Below are 22,197 nucleotides of genomic sequence, written 5' to 3'. Positions count from 1 at the left end.
CATAATTCAACTCTACACCATCTTCTCTTACATCCCTATTGCCCCTAATCATATTTCTGATTGTACCCAACCAAACCTGACTCTTGGATTATTTCTACCATCTGTCACCTTCATTTCATCATGCAAAGAGTGGAGAAAATCATGTAACTGTACTAACTGGATCCACAATAGATGTATATTTCACAACCTGTTTGCTATTTGGCAATCCTATTATGCCTTATTTGTCAGTTCACTATCCTCCACCCTTCCATGACTTTTTATACCTCCTCAAACTTCTCATGACTATTCTCTCCCCATTTTCACAGGTGAGAATTTTGCCTCATATGCTTATTCCTGTCTCATACAAAGAGGTAGTCTTACTCCTTACTAAGGTCAACCCCTCTACCTGCAAAAGTGATCCCATTCTATCCCATCTCTTCCAACAGTCTGTCTGCTCTTGCTTCCCCATTCTATCCCTTATCTGTAGTTTCCCTCTGTCTACTGTCTCCATCCCTACACTCTACAAACATGCTCATATCTCTCCATTCTCAAAAAAATCCCTTCGATTCTTACATCCTATTAACTATAATACTATATTTCTTTTTCCCTTTGTAATTAAAATTCCTTTAGAAGGTTATAATAGGTATCTTCACTTTCTCTCATCTCACTTGTTTTTTAATTACTTGTAATCTGGCTTCCAATCTTATCATTGTCCCAAAACAATCATTATCATTGATCATTGTCAATGATCTTTAAACTGCCAAATCATATCTTTTGGTTCACATGACCCAGGAGTTCTCCATAATTTTTAAAAGTAGACTATAATGCATTTGCTATTTCCTAGGCCTGACATTCTCTCATCCTAACCAAAATCCTAATCTTTGCCTATAGAAACATTAATTGTCTTGTAAAACATTCCTAAGAGCTAAAATCAACTATCATTACTTTATGTGTAACCATGTATCAGGGCCATTTTACAACATGATAAATAGTTTTCTGAATTTGCATTCCTTACCTCTGCCTCTTAGAATCTCTAGTTTCTTTCAAAGCTTACATTTTACAAGAGGCCTTTTCCAATCATCTCAGGTGTAAGTGCCTCCCCTCCTCCCATCCAACTCCCTCAAAATTCCTTTGTACATATTTAAATATTTATAGGCTGTCTCCTGCTATAGAATGTAAATTCCTTGAAGGCAGAAAATATCTCATTTTTGTTCTTTTATACACAGCACCAATATAGTGTGTAGCATACAGTGACCCTTAATAAGTGATTCCTGACTGACTGACTGGTACCAGAGGTCAGACTAAGAAAAGTCCAAATGTAAAATTTAGAAAGAAATATTTGAAGTAGGGTAATAAGAATGATCTACTAGGAAGGCACCTTCATGTTGTTTGGGGGAGGGGGGTTCTATCAATCATTCTATTCTTTTTCCTAGTCAGGGGAAAGAGTTTGAAAAACCCCTGTCCCAGGTTTTTTGATACCCATTTGATTTTACAGATTGGCAGTTCTCAGAAAGTTCTTCCATTGATAAGCCTTCCAGTTTTGCCTTAATGCTGAGGGCATTTCAGAAAGTGGAATTTCTGATTCTTGAACAATGAGGTGACAGAGGAGTAATAAAAAGCAAATCCCTAGATTAGTGAGCATTAGAGCATTAAAGGAATAGGAGAGGAGAGGATTTAGAGCCACAGATTCAATATTCAGCACACCTATTCTGTTCCGGTGCCAAGCCACATCAGCTGCTTACTGAGAGTGTGAGAGCACTGAAGAGAATGCAAAGATTGAGTGGTAAGATACACCTTCCTTCTGAATTCTAGTATTGCCACTCATTCACTCTCCATCCCTCTATTCTAAGAGTCCTCTAACTGTTCTCCCTCATTGCCTCCAGTCTCTCTGCTTTCCAGTCCACCTTTCACATAACTACTAAAATCATCTTTGCAAAAGGCAGAATCAAAGACTCTTATAGTGGGGAAAAAATTCAATGTTGATATAGTCCAGCTTACTCTGGAATTTCCTGAGTTTTTTCACATAAAATTTGTTTGTCTGCTTTTTAAAATATATTCTCCTCAAGCTCTATCACAACCTGCACCCATGTAGTAGTGCTGTTGTTTTTTGTTTAACCCAAGTGTCATTCCTTACCTTCCTCCCTGGAACATTTCATTGTATTGGTTTTGACTAGTTGTTCCAATTTTTTGAGATGTTTCAAAATCCTGACTCTATCATCTAATATAATGGTTCTCTGGTCTCCCTTGAGACAAAGATTTCCAGTCTTCATGTTTCCAAGCTGAATGATTTTTGTAGCTTAGCTCCATAAGACAGCTGTTTCACCCCTTAATCATTTTAGTCATACTTCTCAGGACTTTTTCCTGTTTTGTCTTGACAATAGCAACCAGAGCTGCCTGTGAAATTTCACATTTGTACACAAGGAAGCTGAGTACAAGGGTAAATTGATGCTTTGAGTTTTTAAATCAGTTTAATTAAGTGGATCAGGGAGACGTTATAGATATGGTTTGCCCAGATTTTAGCAAAGCTTTTGGTAAACTCTCTGTTTTTCTTGTGGAAAATACAAAAGAATGTACAGATGATAGTTCAGCAAAGTCAATCTGGAGCTTTTTGAATGATTGGACACAAAAATTTAGCAATAATAGGTCAGTGCCAAAGTTAGGGTTATGGGATCATATATTTAAAACTGGAAGGAACCTGAGAGGTCATCAGGTCCAGCTTTTTTACTTTAAAATAAAGAAACTTAGGTTTAGAGGGATCAACTATAACTAAAGAAACTAAGGTAGAGAGTAGTGCAGTAGGGTCTTGTGATTCCAAATGTAGAGATTTTTCCACTCGACCATTTGAAGAATTCTCCAGTAAAATACCCCAACGATCTCAGCTTGACTCTATGCTGTTCAACATTTGTATCAAGGATTGAAGACATGGGCATGTTTTCTCTTTTCTTTTGTTGAGGCAATTGGGGTTAAGTGACTTGCCCAGGGTCACACAGCTAGGCAATGTTGTGTCTGAGGCCAGATTTGAACTCAGGTCCTCCTGAGTTCAGGGCTGGTGCTGTATCCACTGTACCACCAACCTGCCCCAATGGGCACATTTATCAAGTATATAGAGGCCACAAGTCTGGAAAAATAACTGAACATTGGAGGACAACTAAGAGTCAAAAAAGATCCTGGCAGGCTAAAACATTGGGATAAATTAAGATGAACTTTCATAGAGATAAATGTAACATTTCAAATCTAGCTTCAACTGAACAGCTTCTCCAGAGGGCTAGACAACAATTTGTTTATGGACTGCGACTTTAGTGTGAGTCAATAGCATGACATGGCAAACAAAATAGATAAGGTAATCTTAAATTGTATTAAGAGAATTATAGGTCCAGGACTAATAGTGATAATAATCTCATTATTCTCTACCTTGGTCAGATCACATCCAGAGATTTCCCAATGCAGAATTTTAGGAAGAACAGAATAATAAAATTATGGACATTCCCAAAAGAGCAATCAAATGGTAGGGTCCAGTGATTCATATGAAGATTAAGTAAAGGAACAAATTATTCAGTCCGAAGACTTCCCTTGGGAAGAAGGAAAAGAAGAACACACATGATGATTTTGATAGTCTGGCACCAAGAGAAGATATTAGATTTGTTCTAGTTGCTTCCTAAGGGCAGAGCTAGGATCAGTGGATGAAAGAGGCAAAAAGAGAAATTTAGATTTCACATAAGGAAAATCTTTCTGACAGTTAGACAATTCTGATTCTATCATCCAACATGTTGGCTCTAACATTGGGATGAGGGTTCCAATTCTCAATGTTTACTTTGCAGTGGTTCTCAAACTTTTGTTTTCAGTATCTTTATCCTATTAAAAATTATTGAGGATCTCTCCAAAGCATTTTTGTTTATCTGGATTATATTTATAGGCACTTACCATATTGGAAATAAAAACTATTTTTGAATTTGTAGACCCTCTAAAAGGATTTCAGAGATCCCCAGGATTCTCTAGACCATACTTTGAGAACCACTGGTTTACAGGTTGAATGACTTTCATATCCTGGCTTCATAAGGCAGCTGCTTCCTCCAAAACTAAAATGAGCTACTTGAGGAAGTAATAAAGCAAAAAGTGGATGATCCCATAATGATTATGTATAAATTAATTAATGGACCAGGAGTGGAATTCTACAATTCTGTGAACAAGAATTTACTAAATACTTGCATTAAAGTCATAGGGATACAACGTGAAAAATGGTAGGGATCCTGCCCTCAAGAAGCTTAATGTCTAAATGCTCTAGATTGTCAAGGTCTTTTTGAATCCTGATGCTGTCTCTCAGTGTATTAACTATCTCTACCAGCCTTATGTCATCTGGAAATTTGATAATCATATTATGGATATCAGTGATTTAGTCACTGATAAAAACATTAAACAACACAAAGCAAAACACATATCACTGGAATCCTCCACTGGAGAATTATCTAACTATTAATACATAAGTCCATCTTGTATTTGAACCAGGCTAACATAATATTACTAGGGAGAGAAGAGATTTCAAACTGCTTTAATAAAGGAAGTAAGAATAATATAAGAAAAATTCTGCTATTGAGAGCCCTTGGGGATGTTACACTTAACTAGTTCTTACTATATAATTAGAATGTAAACTCCTATTTAAGTGAAGGCTCATTGAGAGGAGGAACTTTATTTATGGATCCTGTATCTATTACAGTATCTTGTACAGAGTAGGCATTTAGACAATGCTTGTTAATAAATTGACATCAACACTACTTCTCTTCCTACAGTAAATTTGTTTCTATTGTATTTAAGAAAGCATAATATGGTATTCTCTTGATGACTTAAAATGAAGAGGGACAAGAAACAACCTCAAATTCACATGTGACTTCTACTTTAATATATAATTTTATTATTATTTCTATTATTACTCTTCTGATCATTTTAGTCACATATCATCCCCCCAAAGAGCTATGATTTCTTTGGTGTATGATTTCCCTAATTAATGTGGCATTCCCACTCTTCCATGACTTTACCTAGTATGATATAATAAAGAGAACATGGACTCTGGGGTCAGAACATATGGGGTCATATCCTTCCTTTGAAACAGTGCCAATGTGACCTAAGGTCTTAGTTTCCTTACCAATAATAAAATCAATTATTTTTATGGTGCTTTTATAGTTCTTTGAGGTTTCCAATGTGTTTTATATATTTTATGTCATTTGATTCTCACTACAATTATGTGAGGCAAATGCTGTTATTATGTTCTTTTTACAGATGAAGAAACTGAAGCTGAGAGAAATTAAGTGACTTGTCTAGAATGACACAATGAGTATTGGAGGTATTTACTTTACCAGCTAAGTGAAAATTGAGGAGATTGTATTAGATGCGTTCATGTCATTTTTTTCTCTAAATCTATGACCATTAATTCCAGTAAATTTCTAGTTTCTTAAGGACAAGAACTGTGTTTTTTCATTTTTTTTGCATCTTCAGTGCTCAAAGCTGGTACTTGGCCCAGAATAAGTACTTGATAAATATTTGTTGGTTCATTGACTCCATTCTACTTTTTTAGACAAATGTATTAGCTACTGGTGTGAAAATAAATCATCCCTTATTTGCCAGACTTCATGTGTTTCTCCATATGTAGCTACACCAGTCCTCTGAGGATGGATATAATAGACCTGATTTGAAGCCAGAGACATAATTTTAGAGAGTAGGGACAATTTAACAACTGCCCAAAGTTAGAGGCAACAATTGAACTTTGTACCTGATTATCGAGAGTAGTATACTAAACCAGGAAGCTACCAGACTACCATTGTTAGTGGCTCCCAGATCTGAGAGCTACTATGATAGCTAATTATCTCCCTGCTAACCTGACTTTATTTTCATGATTTTTTATATTATTTTCACATCACAATTTATGAGATTGACTTCAGAGGCTTTTTCAGCACCACTTGTCAGAGGTTCCAAAATTATTAATTTTCACTTCTCTTGATAATGAGTACCTGACAGAGCTCAGATTTGGCATAACATTGGAGATCCCAGGATTACCTCTCAACTGGATGTGAAAATGGAAGCATGCTTTAACAATTGTGCATAACAACATCACCAAGAAAAATGATAAGAATAAAATAGGTTAGCAGGAAGCTCAGGTTTGAATCTCCCCCAATGCTTAAACTAATGCTTTATATATAGGCTTAGATGTACATCCATCCTTCAGTTAAAGAACTTCCAGGAATAACAAATTGGCTATCTCTCAAGGCATCTTACTCCATTTCTGGACAATTATAATCGGGAGGAAATTTTTCTGCCTGCATTTCATTCATATACATTGTCCTTAGCTTTTCCTTCTGAAGTCAAACAAAATCAATCACATCTCTTTTCTACATGACTTTCCTCCAGATATTTGCAGAAAGTTATCACAACCTACATCTCCTTGTGTATGTACACTTATACACACACACAAATATACACATACACATATGCATACACACATAAACACACATACATTTCTTTGTCTCTAACTTAAGCATCTACAGTTTTTTAAATTGATGCTTCTTGGACATAGCTTCAAGTTCCCAAATTGTGCTAGTCACTGACTTTGAGACATTCAAACTTATTAAAGCCCTCAAAAACATAATATTCCAAATGTGTCTGATTCAGGCAGAATACAAAAGAATTATCATTCAGCACATTGTAAATATTCTCTAATCAATTGAACAACCATTTATTAAGTGTCTAAAATGGTTGAGGGAGGTTATTAGATGATGCAATGGATAGAACACTAGACTTAAAAGAAGACTTAAATTCAAATCTAGCCTCAGATATTTACTAGCTATATGATCCTAGGCAAGTCATTTTATCCTCCTTGCCTCAGTTTCCTCACCTATAAAATGAGCTGGAGAAAAAAATGTCAAAACATTCCAGTATTGTTGCCAAGAAAACCTCAGATGGGGTCACAAAGAGACAGACACAACTGAACAACAGTAATAAAAATGAGTAAGGCTCTCCACTTTTCTTAATGCTATTTCCTTTCTCCTCAAAGAGATCCTATTATCTTTTTTTGGCTGCTATATGATACTGTTGGTTCATGTTTAACTTGTGCTCCTTTAAACCCCAAGGTCTTTTTTGTATAAACTCTCACCTCGACTCAATTCCCTGAAAGCTGGCAAGACTGGGCCTATGAAGTTGTGCATTCCAATCAGAAAATATAATAGGAAAGCATGTAAGGAAGTGGTGGATGTATCATTATCAAGGAACAATATGGATAATATAGTCAGTGAGTACTCTTTGCCATTAGTAAGAAAAGTGATTAATTCTGGTTAGAGCTGCAGGGGATAAAACCTGGGAGAGGAAAGATTTCACATGAGACTGAAATGATTTGTAGAATTCTATTAGCATTTCATTAAAATTTGGATCCAGTTTGGACAATCTACTTTGCAGAACCCTCGCATAGTGGCAAGCATTATGAACTTCAACTCAGAAAGACCTGTCTTCAAATTCCAATTCATATAGTGCATTTATTAACTTATGGTTCTGGGAAAATCATTTAAGTTCTCTGAGCTCACTTTTCTTATCTGCAAAGTGGGGATAATATAGCATCTACCTCATAAAATTACTAGATAGATCAAATGAGATCATTTATGTAAAGTGTTCTGTAAATTTTATAAAATGTTATATAAATGTCAAATATTGTTGATGATGATAATCATAATAATATGTTTTTATATATTTAGAGTAAGCCTTAAAATGTTTAGCAATTGTAAGACATCAAATAAGTGAGTCTTTTAGAAGGAAAATGTGTGTATGTGCATGCACAACCATGCACGTGCATGCTTGTATAGGGGAAATGGGAAGTACAGTTAATTGAGAATGAAATGTAGTTACTAAAATAACTTTTTTTCCTGAATTAAAAAAATTATCATGGACTGGAACACAAATTTTATATAACTCAGAGCACAAACACATAAAATGATTTTTCCCTCTGAACTGAAAAAGGAAAAATGTTTTTTAAATATTGGTGTTAGGATAGGCATAGAAGTATACAAAATACAATTACAGCTTTCCCAGGGATCATCTAAACATCTTTCTTTAAAGAGAGAAACCAGCGCACCAGGGTGAAGGAGTCTCGACATAAACAAATTTGATTTAACATTAAAAGAAAACCCAGCAAGGTCCATACCAGGGTTGGCTTAGTAAGAGGCGGTAAAGAGAGACTGAGTCTAAAGGCTTCATCGTAATCTGAAACAGTGAAGATGAGAAGAGATAGGGGTTTTTCTAGGAGAAAAAGGAAAACCAAAAGTAGAGTTTCTTTCTGTTACTGTTTGCTTGCATTTTTCTTTTTTTCTTCTCAGGTTATTTTTACCTTCTTTCTAAATCTGATCTTTCCTGTGCAACAAGATAACTATAAATACGTATACATATATTGTATTTAACATATACTTTAACATATTTAACATGTATGGGAATACCTGACACGTAGAGGAGAGGGTGGGGGGAAGGAAGGGAAAAGTTGGAACAGAAGGTTTTTCAAGAGTAAGTGTTGAAAAATTACCCATGCATATCTTTTGTATATAAAAAGCTATAATAAAAAATAAAAGTAGAGTTTGTGGCAAAAGTGAAGTTAGCAGCTTATACTTATTCCTGTACCATTTCCCCCCTATGTCCTTGTAAAAAATTAATTTTAAACAGGATTATTTCTCTACTATGGTTAGACATCATAGGACTCTAGGTTTTGTCCTGGTGTGGGTTAGCACTAAGGGTTAGTCAAAGTGGTCAAAGTATAGTATTGGAAATTGCCTTTAATGAGGAGTTAGTAGGCGAAGTTAGTTAGTTACTAGAGTTAGTAGTTAATGAGCTTAGTAGCTTCATTAAACTGTGTTCAATTTTCCACGGAAGGAAGAAAAAACCTATTGATTTGTTGAGTTGAACCAAACCAGCATCTCACCTGTTACCTGGTAACAGCTACCTAAATGACTTGTACTGCGCCACGGATACTATCAACCTGCCTAGATCTTGCCTTGAAAACCCAAGCCTATTAAGAAATAATAAATTTTCAGGAAAGAAGTCTCCAATTCTCAGCCTGTGGCCTTCATCCTTTCCTCTCAAATTTCCCAAGCTACCGTTTCATGAAAATTACCATCTGCTTCACTGCAGGTACCACATTTGTGTGACTGTGTTGATCTACTTCCTCCCTCTGTTGGTGATTGGTTATGCATACACCATGGTGGGGATCACCCTCTGGGCAAGTGAGATTCCTGGGGATTCCTCTGACCGCTATCATGAGCAAGTATCTGCCAAGCGTAAGGTAAGTTCTTATGATCTCAAACAAAGCCCCTCTGGGGTTAGCCCAGGAAGCTAAGAATCAATCAATCAATCAATGAGCATTAACCAAATGCTTTCTTATGTACCAGCCATTTTGTCAAGTACCAAGAATCCAAAGAACAAAAAGCAATCCTTGCCCTCAAATGCTTGCATTATAATGAAGAAGACAACATATTGAAATAAATATATACAAATTAAATGTTGACTAGATGGAAAATAAATTTAGAGGAGATGACCTTAATAGTTGGGTAGTCTGAGAAAGGTGCAGTTTGATCTGGGTCTTAGAAGAAGCCAGGTGTTCTAAAGATCAGAAACTGGAAAGGATAGAATTTTAGATGTATAAAACTGATATTACAAAGATACAAAATGGCAGGTTATATGGAAGGAACAACAGTCCATCTAGTATAGGTTGGTTCTAAATTTTGAGATGTATTGTGTAGAAAGTTAGGAAAGGGCCTTGGCAACTTAACAGAATTTTAAGTACCTAACAAAGGACTTTCTATTGATTGTGGAGGTAATAGAGAGCCAGTGAAGATTATTCAGTAATATGATCAGACCTGCTCTTTAGGAAAATCACTGTGGAAATGAGGTGCCATGGGATTGAGGAAGAAGAGAGAAGGGATGAGATGTGAAGCTTGAATTAGGTTAAGGAAAGAATATGTCTATGTGAGAAACATGGCAAAAGTTTACAAAGTCAGCTCTCATCATTAGATCATGTAGGAGCCTACATGGGATCAGTGGAAGATAGATAAGAAAAGAGACAATAGTAGGGAGAGGGAGATTTCCCACAATAACTTTGTGCGTGGTTGTATTCTTGACAGGTGGTCAAGATGATGATTGTGGTGGTCTGCACATTCGCCATCTGCTGGCTACCCTTCCACATCTTCTTTCTCCTGCCCTACATTAATCCGGAACTTTATATGGAGAAGTTTATTCAACAAGTCTACCTGGCCATCATGTGGCTAGCCATGAGCTCTACAATGTACAACCCCATCATCTACTGCTGCCTCAATGACAGGTAAAGAGCTCTGAATTCCATGTTACTCCTCTCCACCCTCCTGTGCTACTCCATTTGGATCCTATGTAAGGGGGAGTAAAAGAAGAATAAAGAATCAGCAGATTCAAAATCAGCAGAATCTTCAACCTCTTGTGCTGTTTCATCTCTACTATACTTGCCTTTCCCACCTCTCCTTTCTCTCTCTCTCCTGTTTGCTTCTGCTTTCTCATTTTTCAGATTTCCTTTTTTTTGCTCTTCTTTTCATTGTTTTTCTGCCTTGATTGGTGCTTCTTCCATGTGCCGCTGGACTTCCTTTCATTAATTGGAACAAGGATATAAAATGTCATCTTGAAGGTCTAAAACAGTACAGAGGAACACTGGACTGGGAGTTAGAGTCCTGGGCTGTTTAACCTGGAGAAGAGAAGACATAGAGGGACATGATGATGAAGAGAAGACTTAGGAAGACTTAGGAGGCTCTCTTCAAATATTTCAATTTCATTCAGGAAAGAAAAGAGCCAGGAACAACTGAAAAATGACTGAACAATAATATTCTCTAATCAACTTGATTTTCAAACCTATTTCTTATGCTGAAGATCAGCTGATAAACCAACAAATGTTGAGTATCTATTTTGTGTGGACATTGTGAAGCAAATAGGAAATAATGAGATATGCTACCTAACTCAAAATAGCTGACAGAGAGGTCAATTGATAAATATTTACTAAGTGAATCCAGTATGCCAGATACTATGTCAAGGATAAAGCATAAAGAATGGTCCAGTCCCTACTCACAATAAACTTAGGATGAGGGATGTCATCATTTAGTAGTACATGTATTTGGAATCAGGGGATAAACTTTTAAATTCCAACTGTCTGGGTGACACCCTGGGCTTCAGTGTCCTTACCTGGAAAAGGGCTAGTTTGGATGATTTCCAATCCACTTTCCAATTTGAAATCCTCTGAGTATAATCTGAGATACATGTATCAGAACTTCCCCAAGTGACTCATTTGGTGAGTGCTAGAACTAGGCTTCAAATCCAGATCCTTTGACTCTTAAATGAGAATGCACTTTCTACTAGATGATGTTGCCTCCAAGATAACAATAAACATGGATAGTAGAGGTATGTGATGAAGTGCAAAATAATTAGTAGATATACATATTATTAAAACTCAGGGGAAGGTAAGCTAGGAATAATGTGGCAATACATTTTAGAGGTCATCTAAACAAAGCTCATGAGATCATAAAATCAAAATGACAGCTTTGGGGTGACCATTCTGCTTATTATCTGACCATGGTACCCACCCAACTCAATATTTTTCAACTAATTCTTATTGCCTCTAAGATAAAAAATATTTTTTTTTAACCAGGCACTCAAAATTTTCCACAATCTGGCTTTCATTCATTTTTTTTCACATTACTTCCTTCTTGTACTATCTGTTCTAGTTAAACTGACCCAGCATTGTTCTCCAGACATGTTGCTACAAATCCTACGTCAATGCCTTGGATGAGTGATTCCCCCATTTGCAATAAATTTCTTCTTCCTTTTCTATTGAGAGAACCCCTATCTTCCTCCAAAGAATGACTCAGGTGGCCTTTTCTGACCCACCCCATCCAATTATTAGAATTATTCCTCTCTTAAAATTACTCGGTATTATTGTATTTTCTTTGTATAATGTTGTATATAATAATATAGCCCACAGTAGAATGCAAACTCTTTGAGGGATAAGACATTTTTTTTTTGTTTTTGTATGGAGAAAATTTGAAGTCTTTGTTATAATGGATGCTTCATGAATATTTGTTTAATTGAATTGGGTTTATTGCCTTGACAGATTTCGCATTGGCTTTAAACATGCCTTCCGATGCTGTCCATTCATCAATGCTACAGAATATGAGGGTCTTGAAATGAAGTCTACCCGCTACCTTCAAACCCAAGGCAGCATGTATAAGGTCAACAGAATTGAGACCACCGTCTCTTCAGTTGTTGGGGTCACTGAGGATGAGCTGGAAAATGGATCTAAGGCCAAACGCCTATCCCTAGACCTCACTTCCAATGGTTCCTCACGAAGTAATTCCAAGACCATGTCTGAAAGTTTCAGCTGCTACTCCAACACTCTCTCCTAAATCCATACCTAATGGGGCAGCTAACCAAAAATTGCTGCCTTCCACTTTCACCCCAGGCCTTCATGAGCACATTCACCAAAGTGCACCCATGTCACCATCATTTTTTTTTATTTCATTTCAGACAGGCATAATCTTCATGATCTGGAGGGCATCAGACATTCCCCACGGTGGGGCCTATGGAAAGTAATAGTGTGAGAAAGTAAAAGATGAATGGATTTGGGAACCTGGTTCTCATTCATCCATTATGCCAGTTACATGGCATTTCTGTGAGTTTTAGTTCTCTGCCCCATTCAATAAGATTGGATGACCCATTTTCTAACATCCCTTGCAGATGTAAGATTCTATATAGACATTAATGAATAAGCACTGAAGAAAATATCAATAGGCAGGAGAGATGATGAACCTCTCCTTTATGTTCAGCCTTAATTACCTTAATTATCATGTGAAATTGTCCCCCCTCTAGATGAGAGCTGATTCGATGCTGCTCTTTATTCAAAGAGGTAATGTGGAAAAGAAACATTTTAGACATTATAAACAATGATTTTAATGTTGGAGAAGGTGAATGTGTACAAGAAGACTCTAATATCCCATCAATTCAACAAATTCAGCTGGCATGGAGGTAACATCATCAGATTCTTCCATGATGCCTTTTCTGGGTTATGGCCCTCAAGTCAGTTTTAACAGAATTGATCCATAAATATAATCGCACATCTTTCAGGATCTGGGAGACGAGAAACCAGACTTTACCACAAAATGACTAAGCTCAGGCAAATCATTTAGGCCTCTTTTCTCTGGGGCTCAGTTTCCTTCTTTGTGAAATGAAAGGAAGTTGAATTCGTTGGTCCATAACAGCCAATCCAGGTCTCACATTGTATTTTCTAAGTTAAATGTTCTCATGATTTTGTGATTCAATGGCTCAACCAATTCACAAATACCTGATAAATTGTGTAGCCTCAAGCAAATCTTTTCACTTTTTTAGAATTCAGCTTCCATTCCTCTACAACAAAGGAGAGTTGGGATTAAATGGCTTGTCTGATCCTTTCCAGCACTGACTTTCTGTTCCATGTCCAGAATATTCTATATTCTAAGGTACATTCCACATCTGACATTCCACATTTTATCTTCTAATTTCCTTCTAGTTCTAACATTTTATGACTTTAGGATTGAAGGGTCCCACATGACCAAAAATATTTGATAAATTACATATCTCTGATTACTGTGGGCCCCATTCCCTCTCCCCCCTTTTAATTAGAAGGGAATATTTCAGGGCCCACAGGTGAAGATCATTAAAGGTAGGGTCAAAACAAGACTTAACAGTCACACAGAGATAATCTAGTAAACCAGAGTACGAAGAGTAGTAAATGCCAGGAATCAAAACCAGGAGCTCAAGGATCCTTTGACAACTTCTGAAGGAGTGTAGCATATATAGAAGTCAATGTACAACATGGCACAATACAGTGTACAGATGACCTCTCATTGAGGTTGGGGATCAATAACTTGGAAGAACTAGAAGTATGAAACTAGATACCTAAGCACAAAGATGACTTGAAGTATAGTAAGCATCTTAGAGTCTTTTAAGGTTGTTGGCATTCTGAGCTCCAACCCCACTATTATCATGAACCCAATTTTTTCCTTGACTTGCCTTGCCTTGACTCTGTTCATCAATATGAAGGACAAAGAAATGTGGAACTAGTTGATCTCCATGTTCCTTTCCAGTGGACATTCCATGTTCAATGGTCCCTTATAGCTCCGGCATTCTATGAGTAAAATTATGCCATTTAAAAAAAAAAGAATTATATGAAATGAAGCCCTCAAGAAGAAGAGAGAAATATGGGAAAATCCATTTATTAATAAAAAGCTTAGTTTTTCCTTTTCTCGAGAAGTGGCTCTTGTCAGGAGTCACATGTAAATAGGCACATCAGATGTGCTTGCTGAATTCATCCTCAAAGCTGTCTACTGCATTTCCCTTTCAGGGACTTGATAGTCATCTCTACAATGAAAAATGTCATTCACAAAGCTCAATCTCTTGCTACTGTTAGCTTTCAGGAAACCAAGCTTTCATCATAGACCTCCTGATTCTAGCATGCAACAGGTTCTCCCCTCACTGCCAAAGGTCCCACTGACTCTCCTAATCATCAGCCAGGGAGAGGAAAAAATCTACCTGGATCTTGCTCCAACCAGTTATGTGTTTCTTGGGGAATTAAGTGTGCATGTGAATCCATGTGGAACTTCATCACTTACCAAGACTTTCTGAGAAAGACAAAACATGTACAAAGCAATTGACTATACTAGTGATGCTTATACTGCTTGCCACTGAGATGTATCAAATGAAGCATCCTATGTTCAGAAACTCTTTGAAATTAGCCTTTTGGCTCCATCAATCTGACGACTATCTCCTGATGTTTGTGGTGGTTTTCATGATAAAATTGTTCCACTCTTTTGAGATAAATAGTCTACATAAGAGTGTTATGTTAAAGATGTTATGTTTCCAGCATATGACCCTCCAGAATGCAGTCATCCTAGGATTTTATACTGGAGATATTAGAAATAAGATCAAAGAAGCCCTAATCAGGAAAAGTAACATGGCAATATTTCTTTCTAGATGCTCACCTAATGGATGCACAGTTTATATTGGTAATGGTAAAGGGACATAGGTGCATGTTAGTTTTGGGTATTCTGAGGAGGCCTAGAGCCATTAGTAGATTTCGATATCCCTGACATGTTAACAGCATAGTATAGCAAAAAAAAAAAAAAAATGAAACTAGAAATCAGAATCACAGTTTATGTCCCAGCTCTACCATTATTATCTATGTGACCTTGAGGAAGTCACTTAACTGCTCAATGCCTCAGTTTTCATATCTATAAAGTGAAGGAGTTGTATTAAATCTTTAAGATCACTTTTAGCTCAAAATCTGAGTATAGCTAGCTCACATGCTGGACTGGAGTGAAAAGGTGGAGTAAGGGGGGGGGGCACTGGATGAAGAAGGGGAGATAATTAGAATAATATATTTGTGCAATAGAAATATATCATGGAAGATTGGAACAGGAAGAAAAAATAGGGCCTTAGTCCATTAGAAATGGTATTGAGAAGAGAGAACAAATGAATGAAATAAATCAAATGAAATTTGGATGAAACCTCCAAAGCCCAAATCCACTTTTAAAGGATTTGGCCAGTAGCTACAATAACAGAAACATAGGGTTTTAGTATCATCACCTTGAAATGCTCTAACTCATTTATCCTTTAGGGATGCATCTAGCCAAATCCAGGGTTCTTCCTTCAGATATGTATTATTAAAAGATCAGCCTCACTGTCCCTACCAAACAGCTTAGACAAACTGTGTCCAGATTGTTTCATTTTCATATATGGATGGCAATGGCCAAGCGAAGAGTGTTGTTAAATTGGTAGATGTGTCCAAAAGGAAAAGGAAAGGAGAAGGTGAGCCAGCATAAAAAGGAAAAGAATTTAGAGCAAACATATTGATTTGGAAAAGTAATCAGACTGAAGCTCAGTTGTAAAACTTAAAGAGGATCATGGTAGCTATCTTCAAGTGCTTCAAGGACTGTCATATGGAAAAGCAATCAGAATTTTTATGTTTGACTTCATGCTAAGTCTATTTTGCCAGTTGTCAACTCTGGATAACTGTAATTTCTCCTACTCCTGAGCTGCCTAGTATTTCTCATATCATGTAAGTTCTTGTTAATTGTACAATAGATCAATGCTTAACTTAAGCTGAATTCTCAATACTGTTAAGAAATATTTTGGTTCATGTATAATTCAAATCAATTTAACAACTAAGCATTTACTACATATAAAAGACTGTGCTAGGTACCAGGCTTACAAATTCAAAAAATAACCAACAGTCAGCTCCCTATTTCATTTTGGCATTCAGAGCCAACCACATCCCGTGTTGTTTCAAATTATTCCCCTTCTCCCATTCCATACCACCCTCAAAATATATTCCACATTTCAATCAAACTAGACCACTAGTTCTTCCCAGAAATCAACATGCCATCTCCTATCTGCTCACACAGGCCATCCTTTCCTTTTGCCTACTATGAGCTTCTTTTTCATCTCCACCTTTTAGAATAAAAGCTCCTCCCACCAATTATTCTTCAAGTACTTATTCATTTCCTCATTTTCCACAAATCCTGGCCTTGAAGTATACATATATGTTTACATGACATATAATTTTCAGTAAAATATCAGTAAAGGCCCTTTCATTTGTGCAATCCCATTCCTTTGCCTTATAACATGGATACTGCTCTACAAGGTTCTTAATCTTTGTAAAGGTTGGAGTCCAAGGCAGAAAGCTGCAAGGAGTTAGGTGCCATTTGGGAATAGGATTTTTATCTAATTTTGCTGTTGGAGAATATGGAGAATATAGAAATCCCTGAATATGAGAGATATCAATGCACTTATTGCCAATCTGCTTCATGCTCTTTTCTCCTCTTCCATTTTCACTTTTTACCTCTTATTGATTGAAACCACTGTTACTCTTTACAGGCTGCCTACAGAAAGAGTGGATACTTTTCTAAAATGTATTAGGAAAGAAATCATTGAGGATTCCAGCCTTCTGTCCTGGGTTATTATATAATGCAGATCACACATAAAGAGTAACAAACAAAAATCCTGCCCACTGAGCTTAAAACTTAAAGTTAAGGAAATATGTGAGAAAGCACCACAAAATGTCTATGACTTGATGGAAAGCACTGTGAATTTAGAATACAAAGATGAGGGATCAAATAATAATTATTATATTGAATAATTTGGGGTAAATCATTTAATCTTTTTGATCATCCATTGCCCCATCTATAACTTGAGTATTTAAAATCCTAGGCTATTGTGAGGAGTTAACACTATAATGAAGTCATTGTTAGCTATTATAAGCTCTTACTAGCTTATAAGACCTTAAGAAAGTCATTTGGCCTTAGGCTCCCAAATATAAAATGAGAGGTTTAGAAGAAATCATTTCTAAACTTACTTCCAGTTCCAAAATTTGATGATTCTGTAATTCTAAGAAGTAAATATTAGTACCTGAAAAATAAGCCATCAACTCCCTACTTAAATCTTCCCCCAGAAGGAAATCATTTGTGTCTCCTAGCTCCATATTCACTACTACTCTCAGCCAATCATGAAATGAAGCAATATGTGACAGAGAACTAACAGTAGTCTCATATTAAGAGTGGGATACAGCCAAGTGAACTAAATTTGAAATGGAATTACATTTAGTTACTTTAGCCCTAAAGAATAGAGACAACCAATTGCAGAGGCAAATTTCAATAAGAAAAAAATCTCCTGATAATTAGAACTGTCCAAAAGTAGACTAATTTACCTTGGAAAGTAATAAGATCATAGGTTTGGAACAGGAAGGGACCTCAGAGGTTATGTAGTCCAACTCTTAATCTTATATATGAGGAAAATGAAGTACAGAGAAGTAAAGTGACTTGAATTCTGGTGAGTGGATAGCAGAGCCAAGATTCAAGTCTGGAAACTTTGACTGAATTCAGTGGTCATCCCACTGTACCACACTGTCTCAATAAGGTCTCTGTCATGGGAGATTTTCCATGAAGACTGGATGATCCCTTACAAAGATGTTTTAGAGAAAATTCCTATCTTGTTATGCAGTGAACTAAATGAATTTCTGAGATTCCTTTAAGCCCTCGTATAACAAGCTCCTATTGCAAAGATGCATCATTAATAAAGATACAATATCTCTTAATATCTGAAGCAAGAGGAAAACAGAAAATTCATGTTGGGATTTTGTTTATAGGTGTGTTAGCTGAGGAAAGATGATACTTTGATTTCAGGAATCAGCAAGTGATTTAGTAACATAATATCAGTGACTGCTAAGAGTTAGTTGATAACATGCTGAAAGATCATGATGAAGGAATGTAAACCCAGGCAGATCTTTTTATCCTGCAGTTTTTATACGTTAGCTAACTTGTTTCAAATAAGCAACTTTTTCTCCTTACTAACTACACAATTAAAAAAAAGAACAAAGATCAATGGATCATAGTTTTGCTCTAGGTTTGATGTTAGGAATCCCTGGCATACCAAAAATAGTTTTCACTCCAAAGCCTTGAATGAATCACTTCTCTTATTTTTCTCTCATCTTTGTCAAAAATTATTTTTGGATATCAAAACTTGATTCTAATTAATACTCCCATCTCTAAACCCATTTTCCATCCTCTAAGAAAAAAAGTGTCAGGGTTGAGAATTTGTTTCAGCTCAAAGTCTTTTAGGAAAGTAGGATTACATAAGAGCAAGGCAAAGGGAATAAAACTTCCCTGTATATCAAATCACCTTGACAGTAAGCTTGGTACAAAGTAATTCAGATTGATATATAAACACACAAACATACATACATATAAGCATGTATGTACATTTGTGTGCATATATACACATATGTATGTGTGTATGTGTATAGAACACTAGACCAAGAATCCGAAAGTCCAGCTTCAGATACTTATTTAGTGTGTCCCTTGACAAACCAATTAACCCTGTTTGCTTCAGTTTCCCTTTCTGTAAAATGAGCCAAAGAAATGAAATGACTAACTACTCTAGTATTTTTGCCAAGAAAACCCAAATGAGGTCACCAGGAGTTGGATACAACTGAAACAATTGCACAACAAAAATATACATATACAAATTCATGTATACATATATCATACATAGACCATATGTATATGTGTATATACATGGTCTATGTATGATATATGTATACATGCATGTTCATATGTATCTACATTGGACCCCGGCTAACCTGGATCCACCATACATCAGCCTTTGGTTTTGTCTGTTTCTTTCCTTATTATACCCTTGGCCACAGGAAACCACTACTTTGCACTAATGTTACAATTGAAATGACTCCCAACCCTGAAGTGCAAAACCTGGGACTCTTAAACATATCTCAGGAGGAATGACAGTCTTAGATCAACCACTCTTACAGAAGGAAGCCTAAAGTGTCATCCCAGACTTACAATTTCAATGAACCAGCCCCCCTATTCTGAGATGCATAGTAAACATAGACTTAGAACATAGGGTACTTTGCAATATCCATCAGAAATGCTGCATCCCTCTCCCTATAACTATCTTCCCAGGGATCACTTGTCAGCAGAGAATACCCTGATAAAGGAAAAATCCTTAAGTTACCCACACAGCTGTAACTGAGTTCTTCTCCACGAGTCAAAAATTATTAGGTCATCTTCTGACTCTTTTGCTAAACTAATTCTGTCCAACAGAGATAGGGTTGTGGCCAGTCTTACATTGGTTACCATCCTTCCTTCTCTTTAAGTGTTTCAACAAAATGCCCCTTCATGCATTTGTCTAAATGTGAAGGCAGTACTCCATCCTGGCAAAAATACAGTAGAGCATTTACCCATGATACACTTTAGTTGTTCTCAATTTTGTGGCCTAACTGGATTCACCAATGTCTTGGGTTTAGAGGTTTCCTATAGTTTAACTCAAAAGAAACTAAGTCATGTTTGATTTGCTAGGTCAGATTTTATTGAAGTATTCTTAGAAAGAAAAAAAAGAAATTAGTCATTTCTAGATAAGTTTAAATAGTGGTAGCTTTTCTGTAAAGCTTGTTCTGGTCTTAACATTCTCACAAATTTCGGGGATGTAATGGCCTGTGCCATTTGGTCTAAACAGATCAGGACTATTCTTCAGGCAAGGGACTTGGTTTAAGTAATGTAAGTTTCTTAACTTGGCTTCTAAAGACTCCTTGGTATCTATAAATATATTTCAGGGAGTCCATGAACTTGATATCAAGGATAGAAATTACATCTTTGTTTTTCCTAAGTCATTGGTTTCCTTTATCAACTGATCTTGTTTGCATATTTAAAAACATTATTCTGAGAAACAGTCTATACACTTAATCAGACTGTCAAAGATTTAAAAAAAAAAAAAAAGGTTAAGAATCCCCTTGCTAAGGAGAACTCACTTCAACTTAGCCAACCCCAGGATATGTTTACTGCCCAGAGTGTTTTCTCCACTGTGGGTTCAAGTACTGGGCATATTCCCAGAGCTGAAGTGATTTGTGTAGGACTGTGGAAAATGTAATGTCTCCTGAACTGGGCATGCTTCCATAATACCTAATTAAAATGCTAATAATGACAGGAAGGATGCCTATAAACTATATCTGCTGCCCCTGGGATCTCTAAGGGTTGGATGGTCCCTATACTACCATGAGATAGTTTAATTGTACTGCTTCAGTTTTCGATGAAATGATTAATTGCTAGTGTACAGATGGTCCTGGTAAAGCTGATTTCATCCAAGATGCTGAACATAAATAAGATGGGTGGGTTCAGCAACTTGTCCTGTGCAGTGATGGTAGAACTTGAAAATAGTTTATTCCTCTCATATGTCAGATTTTGGTAAAGCAGCTACTGAGCCCCAGCAACAACAATCTATAGAAGTTGTAGCCTGAGTCATTCAAAGGATGAAAACAAGAAAGTATAATTGAAAAACCTAAACAAGAAGTTAAGAGATTTGGGTTTTTTCCCAGCTTTGTTGGTGTGACATTGTGAAATCTACCATCTCTAGAACAGAGCTTCTACAACTATAAAATGAGAATGTTTGACTATATGATCTTTATGGTCTTTTTTCAGCTATAACAACCGATGTCTGAAACCTCTAGCTTAGCCTATTTTTGTGAAAAGCTTTGCAAGCTCTAATCTAATATGTGTTGTTTGCAAAAATTTTCAGTCAAACCAGATCCTAGATGGAAAAAGATTCTGCATTTGCTCATTAAGGAATTGTCTGGGAAAGCAAATTTGCTTTGAATTGTATTAACTAACATAAAGACACCTTCTGTTTCATAGTCTGAGGCTATGAACAAGAATGATTAGGATCACTTCCAGCCACAGCTGCTGAACACTGAAAACTTAACTGAAGCCAAACGATTAGTTCAGTCATTCTCGGACGCCTTGTTGTAGCTCAGAGCTAATCTTGAGTTTTGAATCGCAGTGCCAGTGGAACACAAGCTCTACTATGTGCCACCAAGAGGGAAAACTTCAAGAAGGACCCAGGATAGATTCTGTGCCTATCATTTGAAAATTAATCTGATATATTTACAGACACTTGTACAGAAGTAAAAACAAGCTTTTTTTTTTTTCAGCTAAGGCAGCTCACAAAGATTATGTACTAAAATTTAAGGAAATATAATCTGTATCAATAAGGGGAGCATTAAGGCAGATGAAATTACAAATCTAAAAGAATTGAAATATGTGTGATATTTTTGAATATGCCCATTGTGATATCCAACTGGCTTTTGTGATGTGCTCTTTCTTTGTTGGTCTTGTCAATTTCTATAAATATTGTTGGAGAACTTCCTTAACCTTTCAGTGTGGCAATGTATATGTTAAAAGAAAAAAAATGAACAGTGTTGATTCTATTTCCTGTTAAGGCTAAACATATTTTCATAAATAAATGAATATTTCATGAGTGTGGAGTGTGTTCCAACTGCTGGAGTAGCCAAAACAGCCTGTCTATCTGTAAGTTCTGGATAGCTAGAAGATGCCAGGTACAGAAAATATTCTTTCTCTCTTGGGATGAATGTTTATAAGATTAGCTTCTATTGGAAGTCATTACCCATAAGTCATTACTCAAAGAGGAAAGGTTAGCTTAGATGAAATACATCTTAAGAAACTTTCCCAGCATCCATGCTGCAGATGTTTTACAAAAGACTGGAAAGAGATCCCATATTTTTCGAGGTTGTCCCCACCTCTATGTCATCACTCTGTCATCTGTATGACTGAACTCTCCAATCCTTTCAGAGAT

General features: G+C 36.4%; 1 protein-coding gene across 1 annotated transcript in view; it reads left to right on the top strand.

The window, feature by feature from the left end:
* TACR1 (tachykinin receptor 1) overlaps positions 1-21,861 on the top strand; it is a 162,123-nt gene extending 140,262 nt beyond the window's left edge. The window contains exons 3-5 of the mRNA XM_051975487.1: positions 9,130-9,280; positions 10,119-10,315; positions 12,122-21,861. Coding sequence (XP_051831447.1) covers positions 9,130-9,280; positions 10,119-10,315; positions 12,122-12,413 — 640 coding nt within the window. The 3' untranslated portion in view covers positions 12,414-21,861. The remainder of the gene's footprint in view (positions 1-9,129; positions 9,281-10,118; positions 10,316-12,121) is intronic.
* Positions 21,862-22,197: the final 336 nt, after the last annotated feature.

The sequence above is a fragment of the Antechinus flavipes genome, chromosome 2, assembly GCF_016432865.1.
Source record: "Antechinus flavipes isolate AdamAnt ecotype Samford, QLD, Australia chromosome 2, AdamAnt_v2, whole genome shotgun sequence".
Classification (NCBI taxonomy): Eukaryota; Metazoa; Chordata; class Mammalia; order Dasyuromorphia; family Dasyuridae; genus Antechinus; species Antechinus flavipes.
This window is presented reverse-complemented; position numbering and strand designations above follow the sequence as displayed.